General features: G+C 43.4%; 1 protein-coding gene across 1 annotated transcript; it reads right to left on the reverse strand.

Moving 5' to 3' along the window:
- Positions 1–9,776: 9,776 nt before the first annotated feature.
- On the reverse strand, positions 9,777–15,187 carry CTSL (cathepsin L; the record flags this gene model as incomplete). The annotated part of the gene is made up of 7 exons (XM_082258316.1): positions 9,777–9,907; positions 10,995–11,112; positions 11,184–11,349; positions 11,882–12,106; positions 12,197–12,346; positions 13,257–13,379; positions 15,065–15,187. 7 exons carry the CDS (start codon positions 15,185–15,187, stop codon positions 9,808–9,810), a joined length of 1,005 nt encoding a protein of 334 aa, XP_082114442.1. The 3' UTR covers positions 9,777–9,807.
- Between the last annotated feature and the right edge of the window lie 10,919 nt (positions 15,188–26,106).

The following is a 26,106-nucleotide window of genomic DNA, read 5'->3' on the forward strand; positions in this document are numbered from 1 at the left end:
CCCTACCATTGGGCTGCAGTGGCGGCTGGTGCGCTGGGGGCTCAGGGGCGCCACCCCCCATCCATGCGTCTGGCCCCCTAATCTACATGCGCATGGAGTTCAATGGGGTTTTTTTTTTCTTTCTGAATCACCTGATTAGAGCCAGAGGCTCTAATAGGCTTCAGAAAAGGGTGGACCCGGGGCGCCGAGCACTGCGCCCTAGCCCACCCATTTGTGTGACAATAGTGAATGAAAATTCTCTATTGTCACACAGATCCTCCTCCTGGCCAATCAGGAAGCGGGTCAGAGACCCGCTTCCTGATTGGCCGAAAGGCGAACCCATGCCATTGGCCGAGGAGGAGGCGGGAGGACTCGATGTGACGCGGGGGACTGAGGAGAAGCCGCCGTTGCAGGTAAGTGCACTGGTCTCTCTGCATTGAAGGGGGCACGGCCCGCTGTGGTTTTTCTGCATTGAAGGGGGCATGGCACGCTGTGGTCACTCTGCATTCAAGGGAGCTCGCTGTGGTCATTCTGCATTGAAAGGGGGCACGCTGTGGTCACTCTGCATTGAAAGGGGGCACGATGTGGTCACTCTGCATTGAAAGGGGGCACGCTGTGGTCACTCTGCATTGAAAGGGGGCACACTGTGGTCACTCTGCATTGAAAGGGGGCACGCTGTGGTCACTCTGCATTGAAAGGGGGCACGCTGTGGTCACTCTGCATTGAAAGGGGGCACGCTGTGGTCACTCTGCATTGAAAGGGGGCACGCTGTGGTCATTCTGCATTGAAAGGGGGCACGCTGTGGTCATTCTGCATTGAAAGGGGGCATGCTGTGGTCACTCTGCATTAGAAGGGGGCACTAATTATTCTGCATTATGGGGGGCACTAATTACTCTGAATTAAGGGGACACAAATCACTCTGCGTTGATGGGGCACTAATCACTCTGCATTAAGGGGACAGTAAGATCCAGCAGTACCAGCCAGAGCCAGCAATACCCACAGCAGGACCAGCCAGAGCCAGCAGTACCCACAATAGAATCAGCAGTACCCACATCAGTACCAGCCAAAGTTAGCAGTACCCACAACAGTACCAGCCAGCAGTACATACAGCACAGTATCAGCCAGCAGAACCAGCCTGAGCCAGCAGTACCCACAGCAATATTAGCCAGCAGTACCAGCCTGAGCCAGCAGTACCCGTCAGCAGTACCAGCCTGAGCCAGCAGTACCCACAGCATTACCAGCCAGAAGTACCAGCCAGCTGTACCCGCCAGCAGTTCTTTTCAAAACTTACCACCACAAAGAGTCGACTGCGCTCCAGACTGACCGGCGCAAACTTGGAAAACCAGTTGCCAGTAGCAACATCATCAATACCAGCTAACATCACACAACCCACCAAAGAGAAGCAGTTGCAGCCCTCACATTAGGGGTGAGTTAATTAAATAATGTTTGACCAAATATAATAGGCACATTTTTAAGTTGATAATTCTGTACGGCCCACAAATGATTTATAAATACCCAAATGGCCCTTGGCAGAAAAAAGGTTTCCCACCCCTGTTCTACACGATAAATTTAGAAAAAGGAAAGTAAAGTAATAAGTAGTGAAGTTACTTTTCAAATGCAGTAACTAGTAAAGTAATCTCATTACAATTTACAGAAGTAACTAGTAACTAATAACTAATTACATTTTTTGAGTAACTACCCCAACACTAGTTACCCTCCATCTGGATTTCATAGTCAGGATCAGATCGGATAGCAGCGGGTGTCAGCGTACATGTCACCGCTGTTATCCGGTGCCCCATAGGGGTGAATGGAGCGTTCAATCAGGTCCGCCTGGAAAACTTACCGGCGGACCTGATTGGAAAGCCCGTGTAAAAGGGGCCTTAGGCGAAAGGATAAGTATGATGCATACTGTGTGACAGTTACCACATTACCAATGCACTGACTTCCCTTTCTGATTCATCAGCTGTTCAGAATGTACGTATCCTTTCCTTAAAATGTGCAGACTAAGCAGTGTTGTTACCGATATGCAGAATTCAAGTTTTTATCAAAAGTCAGCAGCTGAACTCTCATCCCCTCCCTACTGCTCCCCCTGGCTGCTAACAGTTGCATGTTTATCAGTATTTAAAGCTAAATTGCGGTCAAAATAAAATGTGGGTGATCCCCTTTAAATATAAAAGATATATTGCTTGTTTGATCTGGGGGTCTCTAGTAGAAAAGATTACTTAGCACCTGGCCTGAGCTAAAAACACCTAAAGGTACAAATCATAAAAATGTTTAACATTTTTTGTAAGAGGGAGGAGAAAGAAACAATTCTGCTATAAGGAGTTAAAGTGTTACTAAACCCACAACAGTAAAATCAGTCTGTATTTGCAGTAATGCATGCTTGTTATACTCACCGGGGAACCTAAGCAGTTAATCCTGTGCATTGTGTAAAAAGGCTGTTTGATCTTTTTGCATTCCCTCCAAAACATGTCCGGATAAGACTGAGTAAATGGAGTGAGGCTGCACATGCTCAGTTTGGTGTGAATTGCTAGAGAGTTTTTTTTTATTAGAATAGTATATGTGATCAGCACAGGGCCAATCAGCACTGTCCAGACAGAGGGTCAGGGGTCCTGCAGCCTCATAGGACAGTCAGTGTAGAATGAAAACTCCTCCTCCTTCAAGCTTTAACCAGACACTGATAGAAGTCGCAAGACTGCTTTTTAAACTGATGATGAGAAAAGGTATTTAGCAGTTTATCTTTACTAAAATAATTGCATTTCCATGTTCTGTGTACTGTGGAAGACCAGATATAGTGAATGCAGGGTCCTGGGTTAAGTAACACTTTAAGTTCTGTTTTAAGATCAGGAAGATATCCAGGGAGAAATTTCAGGAAACTGGGACTGTCCTGAAATTCAGGACACATTGTCAACTATACTGTTACTATATATATATATATATATATATATATATATATATATATATATATATATATATACACACACACCGTATCTCACAAAAGTCAGTACACCCCTCACATTTTTGTAAATATTTTATTATATCTTTTCCTGTGACAACACGGAAGAAATGACACTTTGCTACAATGTAAAGTAGTGAGTGTACAGCTTGTATAACAGTGTAAGGCCCCTTTCACACGGAGCGGACCGTATCACTTTTTTTTTTATTGCACGGACACGGATGACATTTGTGTCATCCGGTCCGTATGTTCGCATATCATCCCATCCGTTTGCAGATGATATACGGACATAATGCATGTCTATGGGATTGCGGATGACACCGCTGACATCCGATTTTGCGTCCTTTCCGTTTTTCCAAGGAAGAAAAAATAGGGTTCTGTTCCATTCCAAAAAAACGGAACAGAACTGAAAGGACGCAATCCCATTGACATGCATTATGTCCGTATATCACCCACAAACGGATGGGGTGATATACGGACATACGGAACGCCCGTGTGAAAGGGGCCTAAATTTGCTGTCCCCTCAAAATAACTCAACACACAGCCATTAATGTCTAAACCGCTGCCAACAAAAGTGAGTACACCCACTGCTGTATTTAGGCCTATGGCGGCACTTTGCGGGGGCAGCAAAAAACCTCCCCCCCCCCCCCGCATGAAAAAACCCCTAGATCCATTGCACCGGCTTGAAAAAAAAAATGGCCGCGGCCGGCTGACATGCACGCTGTGCATGCGCTGCCACCGCTCGGGAGAGCCTGTACACGCTCGGCTATTCCCGGGCAGGCGGCGCATGCGTGGTGACGTAATGGCGCCGGGCGGCGCCATTTTTAAATGTAAGGTGCCTCAAGGAAAGTGAGACTCCTCTTCAGCAGATGCATGTGCTGCGGGCATGGTAGAAGAGATTCTCCTGTACCATGCCCGCAGCATTGCATCTCCTGTACCATGCTGCCTACAGCCCTGCATCTCCTGTACCATGCTGCCCACAGCCCTGCATCTCCTGTACCGTGCCCGCACCACTGCATCTCCTGTACCATGCCTGCAGCACTGCATCTCCTGTACCATGCTGCCCACAGTCCTGCATCTACTGTACCATGCTTCCCACAGCCCTGCATCTCCTGTACCATGCCCGCAGCACTGCATCTCCTGTACCATGCTGGCCGCAGCACTGCATTTCCTGTACCATACCCGCAACACTGCATCCCCTGTACCATGCTGCCCACAGCCCTGCATCTCCTGTACCATGTCCGCAGCCCCTGCACCATAAACGCAACCCCTGCATCTCCTGTACCATGTCCACAGCCCCTGCACCATGCCCGCAACCCCTACACCATGTCTGTAGCTCCCGCATCTCCTGCACCATGCCCGCAACCCCTGCACCATCCCCACAGCCCCCACATCTCCTATACCATGCCCACAACACCTGCATCTTCTGCACCATGCCCGCAGCCCTGGAAGATTTCCCCCCTTAATGACTAGGCCATTTTTTGCGATTCAGGACTACATTATTTTAAAGGACAATTGAGACACTGTATCCTAAAAAAAATTAATGTCTTTTTTCCCACAAATAGAAAGTTCATGTTGGGCATGGAGTTCACCAGAGCTTCACAGGTTGCCACTTGAGTCCTCTTGCACTCCTCCATGATGACATCACTGCTGGATGTTAGAGACCTTACACTTCTCCACAGATGGCTCAATAGGGTTTAGGTCTGGAGATATGCTTGGCCAGTCCATCACTTTTTCTCTCAGCTTCCTTAGCAAGGCAGTGGTTGTCTTGGAGGTGTTTTCGGGATCCTTATGTTGGAATACCGGCTTGTGGCCCCAGTCTTTGAAGGGAGGGGGGGGGGGGGGATCATGCTCTGCTTCAGTATGTCACAGTACATGTTGGCATTCATGGTTCCCTCAATGAATTGTAGTTCCCCAGTGCTGGCAGCTCTCATGCAGCCCCAAACCATGACACTCCCACCACCATGCTTGACTTTAGGCAAGACATACTTGTCTTTGTACTCCTCACCTGGTTGCCACCACATATTACACCATCTGATCCAAATAAGTTTATCTTGGTCTCATCAGGCCACAGGACATGGTTCCAGTCATCCATGTCCTTAGTCTGCTTGTCTTCAGCAAACTGATTGCGGGCTTTGTGCATCATCTTTAGAAGAGGCTTCCTTCTGGGACAACAGCCATGCAGACCAATTTGATGCAGTGTGCGGCGTATGGTCTGAGCACTGACATGCTGACCCCTCTCCAACCTCTGCAGCAATGCTGGCAGCACTCATACATCTGACTCTGGATATGTTGCTAAGCGCTTGCACTCAACTGCACTGGTCAACCACGGCAAGGCCTGTTCAACCGCTGTATAGTCTTTCCCGAAACCCTGCACAAAAAGCTGCAGCATAGTGGCAAACTTCCTATAGCCTAGGCCATCTTTATGAAGAGCAACAATTTCTTTTTTTTTTTCAGATCCTCAGAATTTTGGTGCCATGCTGAACTTCAAGCAAGCAGTATGAGAGAGTGACAACACCAAATTTAACACCTGCTCCCCATTCACACATGAGACCTTGAAACACTAACAAGTCACATGACACTGGGGAGGGAAAAATGACTAATTGGCCCCAATTTGGACATTTTCACTTAACGACCACCCACCGCAGATATACTGCGGCAGGCAGCCGCTGCTGGCCAAAGTGACGTATGGGTACGTCACTCGCTCAGCCGCCTGTGGGGGGTGGACGCGCTCTCGCTCGTTCACTGAGATCCCTGCGCGAGTGACTGGCGGCTCCGATGTCCGCTGGCCACTTGCGATCTCCCCGATGGAGTGTGAGAAAGGCACGCGGCTGATGTAAATACAGCCATCTGTCATTCTCCCTGGTGTAACTGCAGAGATCATACGATCCTGCTATGTAGGATCGTATGTCTGTGGTTACATCACAAGCCACGCCCCTAGGGATACATTTAACCCACTGATCACCAATAAAGTTAAAACCTTCCCTGCCAGTGTCCTTTTTACAGTAACAGTGCATATGTATAGCACTGATTACTGTAGTAATGTCACTGGTGCCCCCAAAAGTGTCAAAAATGTCAGTGAGGGTTCGATCTGTCTGCCGCAATGTCAGTCCTGCAAAAAAAACCCCGCAGATCGCCGCCATTACTATTTAAAACCATAAAAACAAAAATGACTAATCTTTCCCGTAGTTAGTAAACACAATAACTTTTGCGCAAACCAAACAAAATACGCTCATTGCGATTTTTTTTTTACCAAAAATATGTAGCAGAAAACAAATTGGCCTAAAATGTTATTTTACTTTTTTGGGGGAATTTCATATAAAAAAAAAAGTGAAAAATAATTTTTCAAAATGTCACTTTGTTTATAGCGCAAAAAGTAAAAATTGCACAGATCAAATACCACCAAAAGAAAGCTCTGTTTGTGGGGAAAAAAAAACGTCAATTTCATTTGGGTACAGCATCGCATGACCGCACAATTGTCCGTTAAAGTCACGTGCCGAATCGCATAATAGGCCCTGGTCTTTGAGCAGCCAAATCCTCCGGGGCTTAAGTGGTTAAGGGTGCCCTCTTGTTGCCAGCGGTTTAGACAATGGCTGTGGTGAGAGTTATTTTGAGGGGGACAGCAAATTTACACTATTATTCAATCTGTACACTCACTACTTTACATTGTAGCAAAGTGTAATTTCTTCAGTGTTGTCACATGAAAAAATAAAATATTTATAAAAAGGGGTGTACTTACTTTGCTATGTAGCAATTAACCTGCTTTTACATGAATGTACAAAAAGCCATGTACAATTCTCACAGGCACAGTATATAGAGCAATTACCTACATGGTTTTAGCTGCCTAAAAGCAAAACCACTTTTAGTAGTACCTGTTGTCTGCATTCGCTGGAAAAAATAAACCATGAGCGTGTACAGTTCGCTTCCCCAATTGAGCAAGGTTAACTATAGATGAAAGTGCTTAACCAGGGGGGTTAAAGCAGTGATGGCAAACCTTGGCACCCCAGATGATTTGGAACTACATTTCCCATGATGCTCAATTATACTGCAGAGTGCTGCATTAGCATTGTGGGAAATGTAGTTCCAAAACATCCAGGATGCCAAGGTTTGCCATCACTGGGTTAAAGGAAAGCGAACTCCTCCAACTACACTGTTGTATTCAACAGGTGGTTTCCTTGCCATTCGAATAAAACAATCAGTACAAACAGCCTGGTGGGATTTTTTTTTTTCAGTTGGCTTAAAAAAAAAAAAAAAAAAAAAAAAAACAATACAGCTATAACCAGCAGCAGTAATTGCATTAAAAACCCAACAGGCTGGCTGTACTGAAGTAGAGTAGATAAACTTTAAAACCAGCCTGTCCATGGATAGAACATTCAGCCAGAAATCCATATAAGGCCGGTACTAACAATTCAAAATTGCTGCTTGAATATCAGATGTGATGCTTTTGTCCTGGTAATAAGCCTTTTTTAAAGTGTTAAGGTACTGGAGATTTGTCAACTAAGATGTAGGACATTTCAGTTGGCTAAAATGTACTGCAGATAACTAAAGTGCGAGACTAAAATGGCAGTTAGTCAAAGTCAAAAGACTTTGAAACTAAACCCAGAATATCAATAATTATGTAAATAAAGTATTAAAGTGCCTCGTGTGTAACAGCATCAATCCTTCCCTTCACTGCCATCAGTCTGACTGCGCAGTGGAGGGAAGGAGCGCTTTATTTGTAACTTCATTCAGTTATGAACTGCCGATGACTTCCACGTTTTCTTCCTGTTGGGTCTACTGCCTTTCATTGCATTTGAGTGCTCTTGTGAGAATAGTTGGAAAATTATGTCTTGTTGCAGTTAAAGGGAAGGCTGACAGAAGATAATGAAATTCACAGGCTGCTGATGGAGGGAGAGAATCAGGGAAATAAGACACTATCCTTGGTCTGGATCTCCAAATACATATATTACCAATTTGATTGAGTTTGATATTGCCCTGTACCTTTGAGGATCTGACTAGACGGCCAGAGATACCAAGATCTATGTCCTCTGATCTGATAGGATTATACCCAGAGTATTACCATGCCCATTACCCCTGTAGGGGTATTTAGTTCCGGTGAGTGCAGTCATTGAGAGGGGAGCACTATTGTTCCTCACCTGCACAACCACCTCAAGATCTGCAATTTTTGGACTCCGTATATTTATTCATCCTATGGACTATTGTCGGATATATACACTTGGCCTCTTCTGCACTAGTCACCTTCATTTTTGTGAATTTACCCAACCACCTACCACAAATTTGGTTTGTTTACTTGATTGTAGATTGGATGGATCAATTACCTTTTTACATGATCAATATTTAGTTACACTGTTGTCACTTTTTGGGATGATAATGCTGTACACTGCACTAAAGCAGTTTATACCTATTCATTGTTTACATATCCATTTTCGTATTGATGCTGTTTATTGCACTCTAGCACACCTGACACTAATACTTTATGGTTTACATAATTGATATTCTGTGGTACACACTGACATCGGAAGCACCATTTACCTTCCCCCTCTTATATACCCCTTTGGGGGTTATATTTAGAAGGTAGGCTGCAGCCAAGCTAGCTATCCTCAGTGCAGATTTGCTCTTTATTAAAACTAAACCCACATTTGATGCCAAAACACTGGCTGTGACACTCGGCAGATTGCAAGCAGTGGGAAAGTTCCACATCCTCCCACCTTGCCATTTAGTGGGTGAATGCAACCCTCTTCCCCAGCAATTTTTTGGCCCTGCCACCCAGCATTAGTCAGAATGACATCTGGGTCTTGCAATACTTAAATCACAACTAAGGCTGCAGGATCAGGCACAGAGCTGCTAGATTTGCTGTGGGCAAGTGTTTGATAGAGCAGCACCTCGAGAGGTGGGTGGGGTAGGGAAAGAACCTATGTGGTGGGCCAGCAAAATGGCTACCTTAACCACTTTCAGACCACCCACTGTATTTACATCAGTACTTTGACGGTCGCTTTTTTTTTTTTTTTTTTTTTTTTTTTTTTAAACATGGCTGGTGGTCCTCACATAAGTGATCCGCCTAATCCAAGCGGCGGATTGTCACAGAATCAAACTTATGGGAAGCGTAGAGATGCCCACCACCCCCTGGGGATTTGCAGGGAAATTATCTGGTTTGTTGTTGCCCTAGGCAGGAGTTAGGGGGGGGGGTAATCTGGCCCCCACTCAACTATGCTTGACCTTGCAGCACTGGAGCAACATCAATGTTGCTCTGCACAGAGCCCACTTTTTTAGCCTTTGAGCCTCTGGCTCTAGTCACATGGTTAAAAAAGCCCCATTGAACTCCATGCGTCTTGCACCCTGCATGTAGATTAGGGGGCCAGACGCAATACACCAGCCACAACTGAGCCATGAAACATGATACCAGCAAGTTAACCATCTTTTAAAAGCAGGGTGACAACTGCTAGATCAACTAACCCGACTCGCTAATGGCTGCTTTGTATGGCACTGCTGAATCTACAGTAGTCATTCCTGTCACATTTGTTAAGTTTTAAAACCACCAATCTGATCATATTTTCTCAAGGAAAAAAAGTTTTACCTTTTGGAGCAACTGACCCAAACAAGGCAAGGAGCAGATCACAACCTAAGTACTGCAGTCAGAGTCCTAGCTAGGCAACTTAAATTTTTAGCATATTTAAAGTATTGGTCACTTATCAAGTCACACGACAATATTGAGTAAACCGGGTTTTATTTTATAAAAAAAAACCAACACATTTAAAAACAGACATTAAAACACCAAATAAAAAGATCCAGCTTAGATGTGAGGTCACCTGAAGTAGTCATAATTTTGTAGCATTTAGTTTAAATCAATATAAAAATCTTCATTGGCTCCTTTTTTAAACTAAAGGATAACTGGCATCTGTAGCAATTCCACAATGATTCCCCTTGTCTCTTGCAATGTTGATGTATCCGTTGTTCCCCCATGACTTATCCCAGCTAAAAAAAAAAAAAAAAAAAAAAAAAAAGAAAATGGGTATAGCAGATGAGACTTGCACATTTGTATTTTTCATTGCAATCTTGAACTTAGGCTTGAAGCCACTGACTGACAAAGCATACCAGTTAAATCTGAATTTCAGTATAAAATGGTTCCAGATTAGCAACAGGTACTGAAGCCATACAAGTTAACTAGCACAGACAGTGCTAGTTTAGCAACTATACTAGCAATGCAATCTAAAAATATGAAACTGCATATAAATATTGTTAAGATGCACTTCAACTAGTCCTTGGACGAGGTTCCTGTATTAGTTTTAGCTCCTTGATATTTCACCTGGTAAACCCGATCACTATTTATTCCTCCAGTATAAGGTGCTAACAAAGCCACTGCGTGCTGTACAAGCATGTCTGCCTAAACTCAATTACACAGGGGCTGATGAATTTACATCCAATATGGTCTGTTTAAGCTGCCACCCATTCACACTCAAGCATTTGCCTGTAGCTAGTCACCCAGTGCAAAAGCCACAAGCTTTGAGAGTTTAGCATTTTTTTGGCCCCATACATTAGGGTAAAAGCAAGTAAAACCATAGAAACCAAACACATTTGTAATAATAATGTTTAGCCTGTAAAAACTGGTCCCTTTCTTTCAGAGGTAGACAAAAATGCCTGACGGTTGATTATAAATGCTTGAAACATGTGGCCCTGAAAAAAGAAAAAAGCTGACATTTCCTGTACTTGCCAAAAGATTGTCAGAAAGATAATGCAGCCACCCAAGGACTGTTAAGCTGAGTTTTAGTTGTAAATATTTAAGCAACCCTTTTACCATCAGGCTTCATTGTGCGGCCTGCACTGCCCAGGTGAGACCTTGGAAAAATTCTCAGCAACTGAGTCATCATGGGCTTGACATTTAGCAATTCTAACCTCCAACGAACCCCCTGACCCCAGAGAGCAAGCTTCCAGTGCCAGCTTTTGCACAGCATTTATCCCAGGTCAGTGACAATTATGAAAAATTGTCACATTCCAGGCAAAAAGCTGTGTAAGGCCTCATTTCCCCATACTGCATTTCACAGAGTGAATTTTGAAAACATACCTGTTTTTAACAATCCAGTATTTCTTGCCATCTACATCCTCTCCTTCAAATCCATAGCCAACAACCAGAACACCATGGTCTAGGTCTTTACTGCTGCATTCAGGTTCATAGTAAATTCCTGCAAGTAGTTTTACATTAGTACAGAACATTCAGTCTTAAAGAAGTCAGGATTAATAGAGCAATACATACCTTGTTGATAAAACTGGAATGAGTTATGTGCAGCATCAATGGCTACAGAGATTGGACCAACTGATGCCACAGCTTCCATTAGAGCCTTCTCATCCCCAGATTGGACATTCATGTAGCCTGTGTCATTGGCAGCCATGTTGGCTGGATCATATTTGCAGTCTCGATCCTATAAAGACAAGTAATGGAGATGTATACCAATCTCTCATGACTTCATTCTACATTAAATACAGCTAACTTCCAGTTCATTTTTGAAATCTGACAGACGATAGCACTGTACAGAGTTAACACTTCACCACGGTATACATAGTGTAGAGTGAGCCAACACTTCCCCCATAGTTTGGGTTACTGACCCTAGGCAGAAAATTAAAGCCATTAAATAAGAGCCATGGAACCTTTGTCACAAAGCATAAAGGCAGAGGCATGCCTTACATTAGAAGTTGTCCCCCTAAAGTTTCCATCTTGAAGATTCTGAACGAGAAGTTTGTGATCTCCTGATCCAAGACCTATAGTGAGATGGTTGTCTCAGGAGATTACAGGCCAAAGTTAACATGAAGTGCTATAATAAAAGCCAAATGACTACTAGTAACAGTTTGAGTGGACAGCCCCCTCTGATTCTAAAAATAGATCACCTATTAGATTATCTTTCAGCAAACCCAAATGGAATAAATTCAATCTGTCATTAAAAAAAGGTTTCTTACCTCAGCAACGTATGGATATGACTCCTCAGAATCTATGCCATTATTGTCAAGAATGTATTTAAAGGCATATTCCATCATCCCTCCATTGCAACCCTCATTGCCTTGTGGTTTAGAGCAGTCCACAAGATTTTGCTCACTCAAGGACACAAGCTTGCCAGTCTTCCTGAAGTGTTGACCTTCCAAAGCACCAGTTGCGCTGAAAGCCCAGCATGAACCACAATGACCCTGGAAAGAAACAAACAATAAGCAATCTGTAATGCAGCTACTGGGCATTACATACCAATATCTGCAAAAAGCAGGCATTTTTGTTTATACCTGATCTTTCACTGGAGTTACATAGCCTTTTTCACGCCAGTCAACTTGTTTTGGAGCCTCAAAGTTATTTGGTGGCAGGAATGTTGCTCCTCGGGTCTTGTTTGGTTTATGTTTGTATCCGTTCATTAGCTGTTTAAATTCTTCTGAAGTCTAGAACCAAAACAGATTTGTTTGTAAATTACATATTCATTCAATTCATAGTACCAAGTCAGTCACGTTTCCAACCACAAACCAGTTAAGACTAACAGGCTCTGTAGGAATCACTATATTCAAGGGCAAGACTGCCATTATATTCTGCGCACTACTTTTCTAAATATGCATAATACATTTTTAGGACATCTACCACTTCATGATCAGCCTCGATGGATAAAAAGTAAAACCCACTTCTGTAATTTTAGTGTGCACCATCATTGATGGATCATGCATCTGTAAATGCTAGCTGATAACTGCCGGTGCCACACCTATGAACCACTACATGCTCCCTGCTGTAGGTTCTATGTTGCTGACTCACTGGATCTTTATACAAAACTAGGCAATTAAAAATGCTTATATGTGGACCCTGTTCTGATCATGTATTCACATGCACTCTTAAAGCGATTCTGAATTGTGTCAAACTTCTTATGTGGACCAGTTTTCTGTATTCTACATTTGAACTTTACCTGGGTACAGCACATGGATGTTAGTCAAGCTTTTGGAATGTGGAATTTAATGATATTGCTGGTTTTGCTAACTGCATGTATGAGCTTTTATAGTTCCTTTACAGCAACACATTTCAGACATCTAAACTAGCACACAGAATTATGTGCCAGGTATGCATTGAATAGCTTGATCCCACTCATGCACAGAATCAAACACCCTGGCTCAGACAAAAGGCCAAGAATGAAGCTGTGCATGCACACTTCATGTACATTTGATAGACTGAACAGGCAAGCAAGCAAAGCAAGAGTTCTTAAAGACATGCATGTCTATTCTGCAATAAAGAACTGAAGGCTTTGTTCCACCAACTACTCTTGTGATGGTATAAATCCAATGTTGCTTCAAAGGTTCCATGTACACTTACCATGTCCCCAAAATGGTTCATTCCAAGGCTGTAAGTGTGTTTCCCTGCAGCATATTCCATATTGTGTTTCACGATTTTCCTGAAATTATCCTCAAATACCAACCTCCTCCATGTACCATCATCCTAAGAGGAAAAATAGATTTAGCCAGTTTTAAATAGATACAGCCAAGCTTTTACTGTATATGGACCCACCCAGTGTTAACTCTCAAGCCCAACACTGATGCTAAAGTGGGTCTAAAAGCAGGTGGTCTTTACCTTAATGCATGAAGGAAAAACCTGTGCAGCAGCCCCCCTAATACTTGCCTGAGCCTGTTTTTCCTCCAGCGCTGTGCAGGAGTGCTTTGGCTGCCTGGCTGGCACAGCAGGGGGCACCATTAGCTTCTGCCGCTGTCAGAGTGAGCCAATGAAGCCATGGCTGTCTGAATGGACAAAGCATCGGCTTTGGAGCCCCCATAGTAAGCTGCTTGCTGTGGGGACACTCAGCAGGAGGTAGGGGCCAGGAGCTTAAGCGAGGGACAGGAGATCTGGGCAAAGCCACTGCAGGCAAGTATAACATGTTAAATAAAAAAACCCACAGGACTTTTATCATTTATAGCCATTTGTTCTCAGATTGCAGAGCCTTCATATCCCATCTCAACCCCAGGGATAGAAAGAATGAAAAACCTACAAAAAAAAAAAAATAGGATAGAGGGTTGGTTAGCCAACACCCAATTAAGCAAGCTATTTAAACAAGCAGGCTTGCCTTTGTGACCACTCTACACTCAGTATTTTATTCACATAGATCTTAACCACTTTGTGAAGGCTGTTGAACAAAGCTGCCATTACAGAATAACTCTGAAATCTATTAAGAAAAACATGACAATGTTTTAGTGGTAGGTAAACCAATGCAACTTGATACACAAACACAAGTATGCGCAAAAGTTGCTACAATATGGTCCACATCTACACATGAAGGTGGGGTGTTTAAATGGTATACTGCAAGTAAGTTAGATTGCTGTGGGGGCACCCAAGGCAGTGCTCTGTCCATTCAGAATGAGCCATTGGCTCACTGACTACCAATGGCACCCACGGCTGTGTCTCAAACAGGAAGGAGAGTCCCAGACAACTAAGGCTCTCATGGAACATTTGTTAGAAAGAGATGGGGCTCGGTTAGGTATTAGGGGGCTGCTGCACACCAATAAAAACACTGCTCCCCAATCAAATGAATGGGAAGAGCCTCAGAACTGCCTCCTAGCCTTGGTTCAGTTTGAAAAGCGTGACCTTTAAAAGCTGCAAGGCAAATGTCCCCAAAAGCGTTCAGCAATTTACTGGCAGTTTTGAAACCAACCAGTGTGAAAGGGACCTAAATAACCGGAAGAGCCGTTATTTTGAAGTTTATCCAATAGAACCCCCATGTGGTGAAGTTTGCCATGTTGGTTGCATTGGACCACATGAGCTCTTCTATCAAAGTTTCACTGATTTTCTGAGCCAGACCTAGAATGTTAGGGTGGATTGTTTCCACAGGAACAGGATATCTACTAAATCTGATGCAGCTGGTGTTTAGTAACCAGCTTATTCAAATTAAGCTTTAAATCAAAAAAAGAGCGGATTGGTTACTTTTACTATGTTTAGCTGTACTGGTTTTAGTAATTCTCCCCTACAACTTCAAGCTCAACATGCCAAAACAATGTTTGGCCCTTTCCAGATTCCAGTTCAGGCGTTTGGTCATCTTACAGAAACACTTTAGATACTACTAATTATAAGGAATAATTAGATACTAATTTATGGAAGGTAGCAGTTCACAGGAGAAAATGGTTTACTAAACTTACCTTCTCATATTTTTTATTATAAAAAGCAGTAAACAGGTTCCATGTTTCATCCAATGCTGGGTCATGTACAGGAAGAGCGAATACCGATGCCAAACACAGGGAAGCAACTACCAGTAACCTCATGATTTCCAACCTGCAGGTACAAAATAAATCTATTAGGCACAAGAAAAGATAGTCAGGAGTTCTGACCAGAAAAGCGAGCCTTGGCGTTTGTGTAGAAGATCAAATAAAGAGCAAGAAATAGAAAAATAAAAAAAAATAAAAAAAAAAAAAAAAACTCACTTTTACTCTGCAACAAGACACCAAGTTATGCAGCATTTAGGCCATCCATACACTGAATTGTTAGAGCAGGCTGAATGTACCAAGTTGAGCGATCAACTTGGGTACAATCAGGCTGCCGGATTTACTAGCAGCTGCTATAGCCACATCTTCTCCTGGCAGGGAAAGTTTCCCCAACCCACCTGTCGGGAGAAGACAATTGCAGATTCCCTGTCAGCACTGTTGCGTTGATGGGGGTTGCAGAAATTCACATGGCAGGCCTTATACTACCTTTTGCCTAGTATAATATTCAAAAGCATGGCACACCACCGAGGAGCAGAAGGTCCCAACCCCCCTCCCCCAACACCAGGACAATGAACTCCCAGAAGGCCCCTGCTGAGGTTTACAATGTCCTGCTTCCTTGTCTAAAAAACCAGACCCGTTTCAGCTGGGAGAGAACCAGATAATGTGATGCTCTTCCATTGTTTGCTTTAAGGGTGGGAAAGCCAATTAAAATGGTGGTCACACTGCAGGCTTGTGGCAATCACCCACAATCATTGCTTTGGAACAACTTTGCCTTGTCAGCAATAGGCAGGAAATGCACTTCAGAACCCCCCCCCCCCCCAGTGGAAAAACCAGCAGCTGGGTCAACACAACCTGCCCACCCACCAAATAGAGGCAACTCAAGCTCCAGTGTAAATCCTCAAAAAAGTAAAGACAGCCATGCATGAATCAAAAGTCATCTGGTTCAGCCAAAGTCATCCATGTATAGGAAGGAGGCGGCTGTGCAGAATGTCATCTACCAATTGACGTCTGTTCAACCGCCCTGTTAGATTTTCCCCACTTGATCAGCACTGATGGCTATAGCCATCTCCTACAATAAAAAGGGAGCTTTCCAGCCTGGTCCAATCTTATGAATAAGGGCTCATTCACAAGGGCAGGAAAACACTGCCTTAAGATGCATATTTTCTGCATGAAAGAAAGACCCTGCATAAACTATGCACCTGAAGTACTTGCGTTATACATACATGCGTAAATTCTGCAGCTGTGTTCCACTTTGTGTGCGACCAAACAGCGCACATTTCCACAGACACAGCTCATGGATTACTATAGTGCTGCATGTAGATATGAACAAAGCGGTGTTGTATGACTATAAAGTGCAGCATTTGTGTGAATGAGCCCTGATTATAGATATGCACATAGTTTACTACACTCCACACACCTCCATACCAGAACTGCCACACACATGAGCGGTATCATTCCAGTCCATCAAGATGGCTGAAGCCAGCAACTCAAGAACATTGGATGTACAGGTTAATGCTGGTGAAGAGGAATTGTTAGTTTTGCACCACTTTAAAGCGTACATAAAGCCATGATTCCTCCTGTATTGAATTGTATTGTCTGGTCTTCCCCACACTGTAAAGCACAGCACAAACTGTTGGCGCTATATAAATCCTGTATAATAATTAGCAGAACAGGGAGGTTTAGATGACCCGTCCATTGCTATAATTATACATACTGCAGAGATCACCCCCCCCCCCCCCCTCCCATTCCCTCAGTGACCTCTGTGCCACCAGGACAAAAGCAAACTTTTGTAACTGGTCACCAATGCAAAGATGAAATCTTAACTAGGCCCTTTGGTTTAGGAGAAGCTCAGGGGCTGGGTCTAGATCGGTTTTTTGTAGGAATTTCTACTATTGGGTTTTAAGTAGCATGAGGTGCATGCATCCGTATCCCACAGGAAGGAGGGCCATGTATACCTGCCTGGTGGGATGCACAGCCATAGACAGACCCACAGCCATGCATACCTGCCTGGGGGATGCACAGCCATAGACAGACCCACAGCCATGCATACCTGCCTGGGGGATGCACAGCCATGCATACCTGCCTGGGGGATGCACAGCCATAGACAGACCCACAGCCATGCATACCTGCCTGGGGGATGCACAGCCATGCATACCTGCCTGGGGGATGCACAGCCATGCATACCTGCCTGGGGGGGGGGGGGGGGGGATGCACAGCCATAGACAGACCCACAGCCATAGAGGACTATACCCTGTGTAAAGGCCTGGTAAGACCAGCTGCAATGCTAATGTAAACAAGCCACACACACACACAATTGTGTTAAACCCATGCTGCTCAACCAAAATTACAAAGAAATTTGCTAAAACTGGAGCTGCTGTGTAAAGTAGCCAGTTAGCTTCTAGCTTTCTTTATTAAAAACATATATAAACACCCTGAAGCTAGCAGCTGATTGGATGCTATGCACCGATTTTTGTGACCATTCCCTACTGCATAGAAAACAAAAAGTTTTGGCTTGATGCATGGAATACCGACAGTGGTCTCCACTCCCTCATCACTAGGCTGGCCGCCATGGCTCACAGACAATAATCACAGCACAGTCCATTCATCCTCTCCTCCGCCATTCTCACCCACATACCTCACAATAGGATCCCCAGCTGGAAACTGCAGGCATTTAGCAGGCGCCGGCGCGCTTTTAAAGGGAACTGACGGCCCTGCCTACCTAAAACGGAGATACTCTTCTATTGGCCGAACCCTAGGAATGGGGCGGGTTCTACCCTGGGGGGGGGGGGGGTCATGTGACTGCCCAGCGCGTGACTCTGTGTTGTTGTAGAGCGGAGTGGGCGGAGCCGCAGGGAGTGGGCAGTGATGTAATAATAGGTGAAGGGTCATGGTGTCCTGTTGCTGGGGGTGTTGGGGAAGAAGTATGGACAAAGCAGTGTGAAAGGTGGTGACGTTGGTTAATATTAGTCCAAGTTGTTTTTTGTTTTTATTGAAAATGTAACATTTAATTTTAAATTGCCTATTCATCAGACCATTAGGGCCCATTCACATCTGTACATTGTAAAACCCATATCGTCTTATTATTGTGTTGCGTTGAATTTTAACACAATCCTTATGCCTGGTACACACAATGAGATTATTGGACGAATGATTGCCCGTTATTTTTTTTTTTTTGCATGCAAGTCTCCTATTGAAAATGAAGAGTTTACTAAATTTCAGAAAATTCTTATACGACAGAATAAACATTCAGGTGTGATGTCATGCATTGTAGTGTATTTTTATTGTATTTTTGAACAACTTGTACGGAAGGAAAAACATACCATCTGGTATCGTACTGGGAAACTTTTTGTGCTTGTCCCATTGGTTAATTTTGCATGAATTGTCGTGATCGGCTCTCCAAAGCTGCATACTAACAATCAGATTATCGTACGATCGCTTCAAAAGCGGTATTTTTCATACAATTTTCTGATCATGTGTATGGGCCATTACAGCTTTTCTCATGCACTTTCCTCCAACAGTTACCGGGAAAAAGGGAAGACGTGACTGAAAAAAAACACGTTAATAAAAAATGCATGATGCATTTTTAGTTTGTTACAATTGAGTATAATGGGAGATGCGCATTTGGCGCATTTTTCACAAAACGCACTGAAGATGCAGCAAGTACGGCTTTTCAGAAGTGCATCACACTGTATAAAAACGCAGCGCACGGCTGTAAACACTTTCAGTATATAGCTTTGGGGACTATTTTATGTGCGATTTTTGACGTACTGAGCAGCTGCGTTTAGCACAGCAAAAGTGCACAGATGTGAACAGGCCCTAACTTTTTAAAAAATATTTACAGAAAGTCTTAGGAAAATTCTTAAAATGCTTAGAACATTTATTTTTAAAAAGATTTTGTTAGCTTTTAACATTTGATTTTGAAATGAATAGACTTTATTGAATAAACCCACATATACTGTTAGAAATCTCTTCGTTCAAGAAAAAATTTCCACCCTACTCCTTTGAATTTTCTCGTCGCTGCGGTCAAAAATGAACATCGATTTGACACCAATAATGATTATAAAAATCAGAATCCTTTTAAAAATATTATTTTCCTAAGGGCTCTTTCACACAGCCTGTCCGTCAGACGGACTCTGTTTTTTTCAGCCAGGAATCGATCCGCCGATCCCCCGCTGAGCAGGAGAATGAGAGAATGAGAGCTGTGTCTCCGCACTATGTGCGGAGACACAGCTGTCAGAGCCCCATACATCTCTATGGGGGTATCAGATGGGAACGGACCGTTGGTCCGTTCTCATCCGATCCGATCCGATCCGCTGGACGGATGAAAAATAGGGTTTCCATCCGTCCAGATTTGACGGATCGGATGTCAGCGGACATGTCTCCGCTGACATCCGATGCCCCATAGGGATGCATGGGGGGACCGTTCAGATCCGCCAAAAAAACTGACAGGTGGATCTGAACGGTCTGCCTGTGTGAAAGGGGCCTAAGAATATTCGTTTGAGATTCTACCCATCTATGGCCAGATTTAGAGATAGTGAGGCAATGTTCATGGTGATAAGTTAAGCTGCCTATAGATGGATAGAATTTTAAACAAAAAGTCTTAAAATAAATAGTAGGAATAATAAAGAATTAAAGTGTTTGATATACGAGACATGTTAATAAAGTACCGACATCCCAGTTGAATACTCAATATGTGGTAGAGAAGGACTACCAAAAGAAGTGGATGAGGGCTCGAGGTGTTCGAGCCTTCATCCAGAAAATACATGAAGAGTCATGGAGGAGCATAGAGAGGAAAAAAATGTAAGAAGGGGAAAAGAGCGAAGGCTGGGTAAAAAAGGGGGGGACAAGAAACAGAAATAGGAAAAGAAAGGGAAGGGAAGAGAAGGGGAACAGGAAAAAGGGGGAAGAGAAAAAAGTATATAGACAGAAAGAAAAGAGAAGAAAAAAAAAAAAAAAAAAAGAAGAACAAAGGGACAAAAAATAAAAAATGAGAAAAAGAGAGAGAAAAAAGGAGAAAAAGAAGGAAAAAAAAAGGAAAGAAAAAAGGGGGGAAGAAGAACAGAACAGAGTTCCAAGAAAGAATATGAATGAGGGCTGGTGGGATTTTGATGGTACCGTAGAAAAAATCATAAAAAGGTGATAAAATCAAGTATTTTATTTATACATCATTAAAAACCAAGTAGGGGAAAACATTTGTATATGTATAAAAACATATCAGCGAATACAAACAGTACAATGATAAAAGTACAGGATTGGGTTGGGTTGCTGGATGCTATCAAACCCCCAGGAATTAATGAGGTTTTAACCTACAAACCATTCCTTGGATAGAAACTGTCTTATATTCTTATATTCAAACACACTACTCCACTCACACCTGGTGGGACCTCGACCCCTTGCACGTTGGTCCCTTGTTTCACCTGGCGGTCATGAGATGGGGCCACAAAGACTCTGGGAGAAATAAAAACCAAAAAACTTGCTCATTCCATAGACGGAATTGCGCCTTTGTAAGGCTTTTTTTGATAACCACTCCCTGGGAGTTATATTCATTTATTTTCTTCATGATTTGTTTCTGACCAATCCTCATTTTGGACCCTTGTGGCCATTTCCACAAGTTGTTGATGTATTTGTGGAAAGGTAATTTGTGATACTTTATACTGTACACAGCGTGACGGTCCTTGGCTGGTGACGTTTCCCTTCCTCTCCTGCAATTTCCTCCCTTTCCCCCCCCCCCCCCCCTCCTTCTTTTCGTCCTCCCCTTTTTTCCCAGCCACGGATCGCCACGTTATTGCTTAATGTAGTGCTTCATATATGTTTCATTGATTGTTGCACTAGGTGTATGACTTTATACACTTTGTTGTTTATATGTTAATTCCTTTTTTTGTCTGTGTGTCATCCATTCACATGCTTCTCTTTTGCTCCTTTTGTTTCCATTTGCAATGCACGCTCATCCACCCCTCTGATCGCCTGGTTTGTTTTGCCCTTGCTATGGGTTGGAGAGCCTTGGCTCCTCCTCTCGCTTCCCACGGATGTGTGATCCTCGGATGGAGGTGCGGGATGTGGAGGTATGATTACCTCCACTTCCGCTCTCCATGGCTGCACGCGGCTGCGTGATGCGGCCGAGTCTAGTGCAGCACTATGCGCGCTTCCGGTACGCGCATCGTTGAGGATCTGACCCACGCTGCGGCGCATGTCTATGACATGCGTCCGGCGTCGGGTTGAGGTAGTATATAAGCGGGAGGTTTGGCGTTTTACATCCTTGTGAGAAGGCCATGCTTTCCATCTGAAAATATGTGGGTAAGTACGTGTTGCTTGTCATGCCCGGAGGTCTGTTGTCTGATTGATGGCCATGCCTGGAGGTTTGCTATCACACGAACCCCGAGGCTATGTCTCAATTTCAAACTACTTTTGTATCTTCCCTTTAGATGCTCTGTGCTACTTGGTCAACTCTATCTGGATACCTATAGGTGGTTCCCTCTGGTGTACCTCAGTACGAGCATGACAATTAGACACCACCCACTGCAGCTATAGACGCTTGTTTGCTTCTTCCTCAATTGGCCTCTCCATACTTTATCAGCATTCTCTGTAAGGTAGCCATCTCTTTCTTGTCTTTTTTCTTTTCATTCATTTGCTTCCCCTTTTTTTGTCTTTCCTCCTCTCCCCCCCCTTTTTCTTTTTTTCCCACCCCCTTTTTCTCTTCCCCTTTTTAACGCTTGCTGTGTGTTTTGTCTCCCTTTCCATTCTTTCTCCCCATCTCTTTCTTTCCCGGTGTTACTCCCTTTGTTTTATCCCCCTTTTTTCTCTCCTTTCTATGTTCTCTGGTTCCCTCTTCCCTTCCTTTCGTGTTTTGTCCTTCTAAGTTGCTTCTTTGTCAGGATCAGTTATGCCTCTTAATATATTCTATATTTCTTTCTTTAGAGATAGGAGCTTTAGGGTTCCAAATCACTCGGTCTCATTATCGAGCCATATATAATTCAGTACCATTAAAGGTAAATTTATTGCCTTTTAAGTTCTATTTTTACCTTTACTTGCCCTAGCAAACACTTTCCTTGGATATACCTTTGGAAATTTTTGGTGTGCTCTCTCTTTTTGAACCCTACTGGTATCCCTCGAGGTACCTCGGTTGGCTCACAATACTTACGCCATTTGACTATCCTTGTCTTATTTCTCCTCCACATCCGTGGGTAAGACGTATTGTGGGGATCCTGGGCTCTCTCCCTCCTTGGTGCACTGCCGGGTGATGTTTTGTGGTGATGGGCTGTGCATTGTAAACACAGGAGCCGCATGTGCATGTTTAACCATTAAGTTGTACTGTATTTTAATTGTTTATTCATTATTCGTTTTGTTTCTACATAGGTTTATTAAAACTCTCCTCTTATTTAGCATGTTACAGACCCCTGAAGAAGCAGCCCTACACAGGCTGCGAAACATGTTGGGTTAATTCTCCGAGGTCTTGCACACCGGATGAGCTATAAATCTATCATCACCTATTGTCTGTACTTTTATCATTGTACTGTTTGTATTCGCTGATATGTTTTTATACATATACAAATGTTTTCCCCTACTTGGTTTTTAATGATGTATAAATAAAATACTTGATTTTATCACCTTTTTATGATTTTTTCTACGGTACCATCAAAATCCCACCAGCCCTCATTCATATTCTTTCTTGGAATTCTTCTTCTTTTTCTCTCTCTTTTTCTCATTTTTTATTTTTTGTCCCTTTGTTCTTCTTTTTTTTTTTTTTTTTTTTTTTTTCTTCTCTTTTCTTTCTGTCTATATACTTTTTTCTCTTCCCCCTTTTTCCTGTTCCCCTTCTCTTCCCTTCCCTTTCTTTTCCTATTTCTGTTTCTTGTCCCCCCCTTTTTTACCCAGCCTTCGCTCTTTTCCCCTTCTTACATTTTTTTCCTCTCTATGCTCCTCCATGACTCTTCATGTATTTTCTGGATGAAGGCTCGAACACCTCGAGCCCTCATCCACTTCTTTTGGTAGTCCTTCTCTACCACATATTGAGTATAGTAGGAATAATCTCAGAAATTCATTTTTATCGTTCAAAAGATTTCATTTGCTTTTAACATTTGATTTTGGAATGAATAGATTTTACCGAACAAAAAACACTGTTAGAAATTTGATCGAGGAAAAAATTTCCATATTTTTTCTCATCACTGCGGTAGAAAACGAAAATCGAGTTGACCCACTGATGATTAAAAAAAACGGACAAACTCTCTAATGGACAGTACACACAATAAAAAAAATCAGACAGTAAGAGGAATGATCGGTTGATTATCTGTGCATTAAAATAGTGTTTTCTACAGCCGATTCCAACTGTTGGAAAGGAAGGTAAAAGCTAGAAGATTTTTATAAATAAGTTAACGCAATGGGTTTGATTTACTAAAACTGGAGAGTGCAGAATCTGGTGCAGCTGTGCATGGTAGCCAATCAGCTTCTAACTTCAGCTTGTTCAATAAAGCTTTGAAAAAAAAACTGGAAGCTGATTGGTTTCTATGCACATTTGCACCAGATTTTGCACTCTCTAGCTTTAGTAAATCAACCCCAATGCCCAATTTTCTTTCAGTGTGTACAGGACAATTCTCAGAATATTGCTGGCAAATATGAAACACATCGAATGTCAAACATCTAACAGCCCAAAAAAATTGAAGAGGACTTTTATAGAAGACACAAATATAAAATTTTCTATATTTTATTTACAATATTGTTTAAAAAAAAACAAAACAGGGAATATGATCCTTAACTTCTTGCCATTGGCGCTATAGCCGAAGTACGGCTACAGCGCGGACTCGAATTTCCGGGAGGCCGTCTTTATACGGCCTCCCAGACACAGGCTCCCCGCGCTCTCCCGCGAGCGCGCATCGGGGAAAATCTGTGTTGGCCGTGTCCCTTGAACACAGCCAATCACAGATCGTGGTAAATGGCCAATCACAGCGGCCATTTACCACGTGATCGGCCCATGCAATGAGAGATGATCTCATATGTAAACATATGACATCATCTCTCATCGCCAGCGCTCCTTCCTCACACGGAGACTGCAGTGTGAGGAAGGAGGAGAACCGATCAGCCGTCGGGGACACAGTGGAATGTAATCAGGGCACTGATCACCAGTGCCCTGATTACTACAGAGGTAAAAAAAAACAATGTGCCCACCATCAGTGCCCACAGTGCCCTCCATCAGTGCCCACAATCAGTGCCCATAGTGCTGCCAGTCAGTGCCCATCAGTGCTTGCTCATCTAGGCACTGATGAGCACTGACTGGCAGCACTATGGGCACTGAGTGTGGGCACTGATGGTGCTGCCCATCAGTGCTCATCAGTGCCACCCATCAGTGCTCATCAGTGCCACCCGTCAGTGTCCATAAGTGATACCCGCCAGTGCCCATCAGTGCCGCCTATCAGTGCCCATCAGTGCCGCCCGTCAGTGCCGCCTCTCAGTGCCCAGCAGTGCCACCTCTGTGCCCAGCAGTACCACCTCTCAGTGCCCAGCAGTGCCACCTATCAGTGCTCATCAGTGCCGCCTATCAGTGCTCATCAGTGCCGCCTATCAGTGCTCATCAATGCGGCATATTAGTACCTCCTCATCAGTGCCACCTTATCAGTGCCCATCAGTGCCACCTCATCAGTGCCACCTCATCAGTGCCCATCAGTTCAGCCTATCAGTGCCCATCAGTGCCGCCTCATCAGGGCACATCAGTGAAGGAGAAAAATTTATTTATTTTCAAAATTTACTTGCAGAAAATAAGAAAAACTTTTTTTTTTTCAAAATTTTCTGTCTTTTTTCTTTTTTTTGTGTAAAAAATAAAAACCCCAGAGATTATTAAATACCACCAAAAGAAAGCTCTATTTGTGTGAAAAAAAATGATAAAAAAGGTCATATGGGTACAGTGTAGCATGACCGCGTAATTGTCATTCAAAGCGTGAGAGCACTGAAAGCTGAAAATTGGCCTGGATGGGAAGGGGGTGAAAGTGCCCGGTAGGCAAGTGGTTAATGAAAGTTACATCTTCACTGCTCAGGGAATAGAAATCATTGTACATAACATCAAGTGTAACAAATCAATAAGGTCAAGACCTTGTATGGAATGCATTGAAAAAAATAGCAGAGATCTCATTTTTTGTCCATTGGGTTGTGTTAGTTTTAATATTTTTTTTTTCAATATACACATGAAAGAGATAAATGTGATGTATATTATCAGTGTGGCTCAAATTTTAGCAAATTAATTCAGAAGGAATCAGATAAAATTCAATACGTGTGTAGTCAGCTTTACCTGCAGGTATAGAGTGTGAGATCTTACCTGGTCAAGGCATTTAATTTACATCTAATCAGGTAGGTCATCACAGTACAGGACTTGGTAAATCTAAATTAGACTTACCTGGTACACACGATACGAATATCAGACAAATGATTATCCATTTTTTTTTGCATGCTAATATAACAAAAACCAATAGGTTACTAAAGTTATGAAAATTCTCATGAAGCTGGGTTCACACTTATGTGAATTGGATGCAGGTTTGCCCACATCCAATTCACATGACAGGAGAGTGTGATCCGGCTCTTAAAGAGGTTGTAAACTCATTCAAAAAAATTTTTTTTTTTTTACAACCTGCAAGAGAAAGACATAATGAGCTAGTATGCATCGCATACTAGCTCGTTATGAAATACTTACCTTAGAACGAGCCCCCGCCGTGCCGCTCACTCACCTCTATGACGGGCGACATGTCCAGTCGCCCGTCTTCCGGGATCGCGGCATCCGGCCATCTGATTGGCCGGAGCCGCGGTGACGTCACTCCCGCGCACGCGCGCGGGAGCCGACGGTCACGGCACGGGGCTCTGAAGGAACGGCACGATCAGCCGTTCCTTCAGAGCGCATGCGCCAGTGACGTTACTGGCTGCATTAAAGGTAAATATCTCCTAAACGGTATATGTTTAGGAGATATTTACAGTACCTATAGGTAATCCTTATCATAGGCTTA

Source organism: Pelophylax lessonae, assembly GCF_965119305.1.
Source record: "Pelophylax lessonae genome assembly, chromosome: 1".
Taxonomy (NCBI): Eukaryota; Metazoa; Chordata; class Amphibia; order Anura; family Ranidae; genus Pelophylax; species Pelophylax lessonae.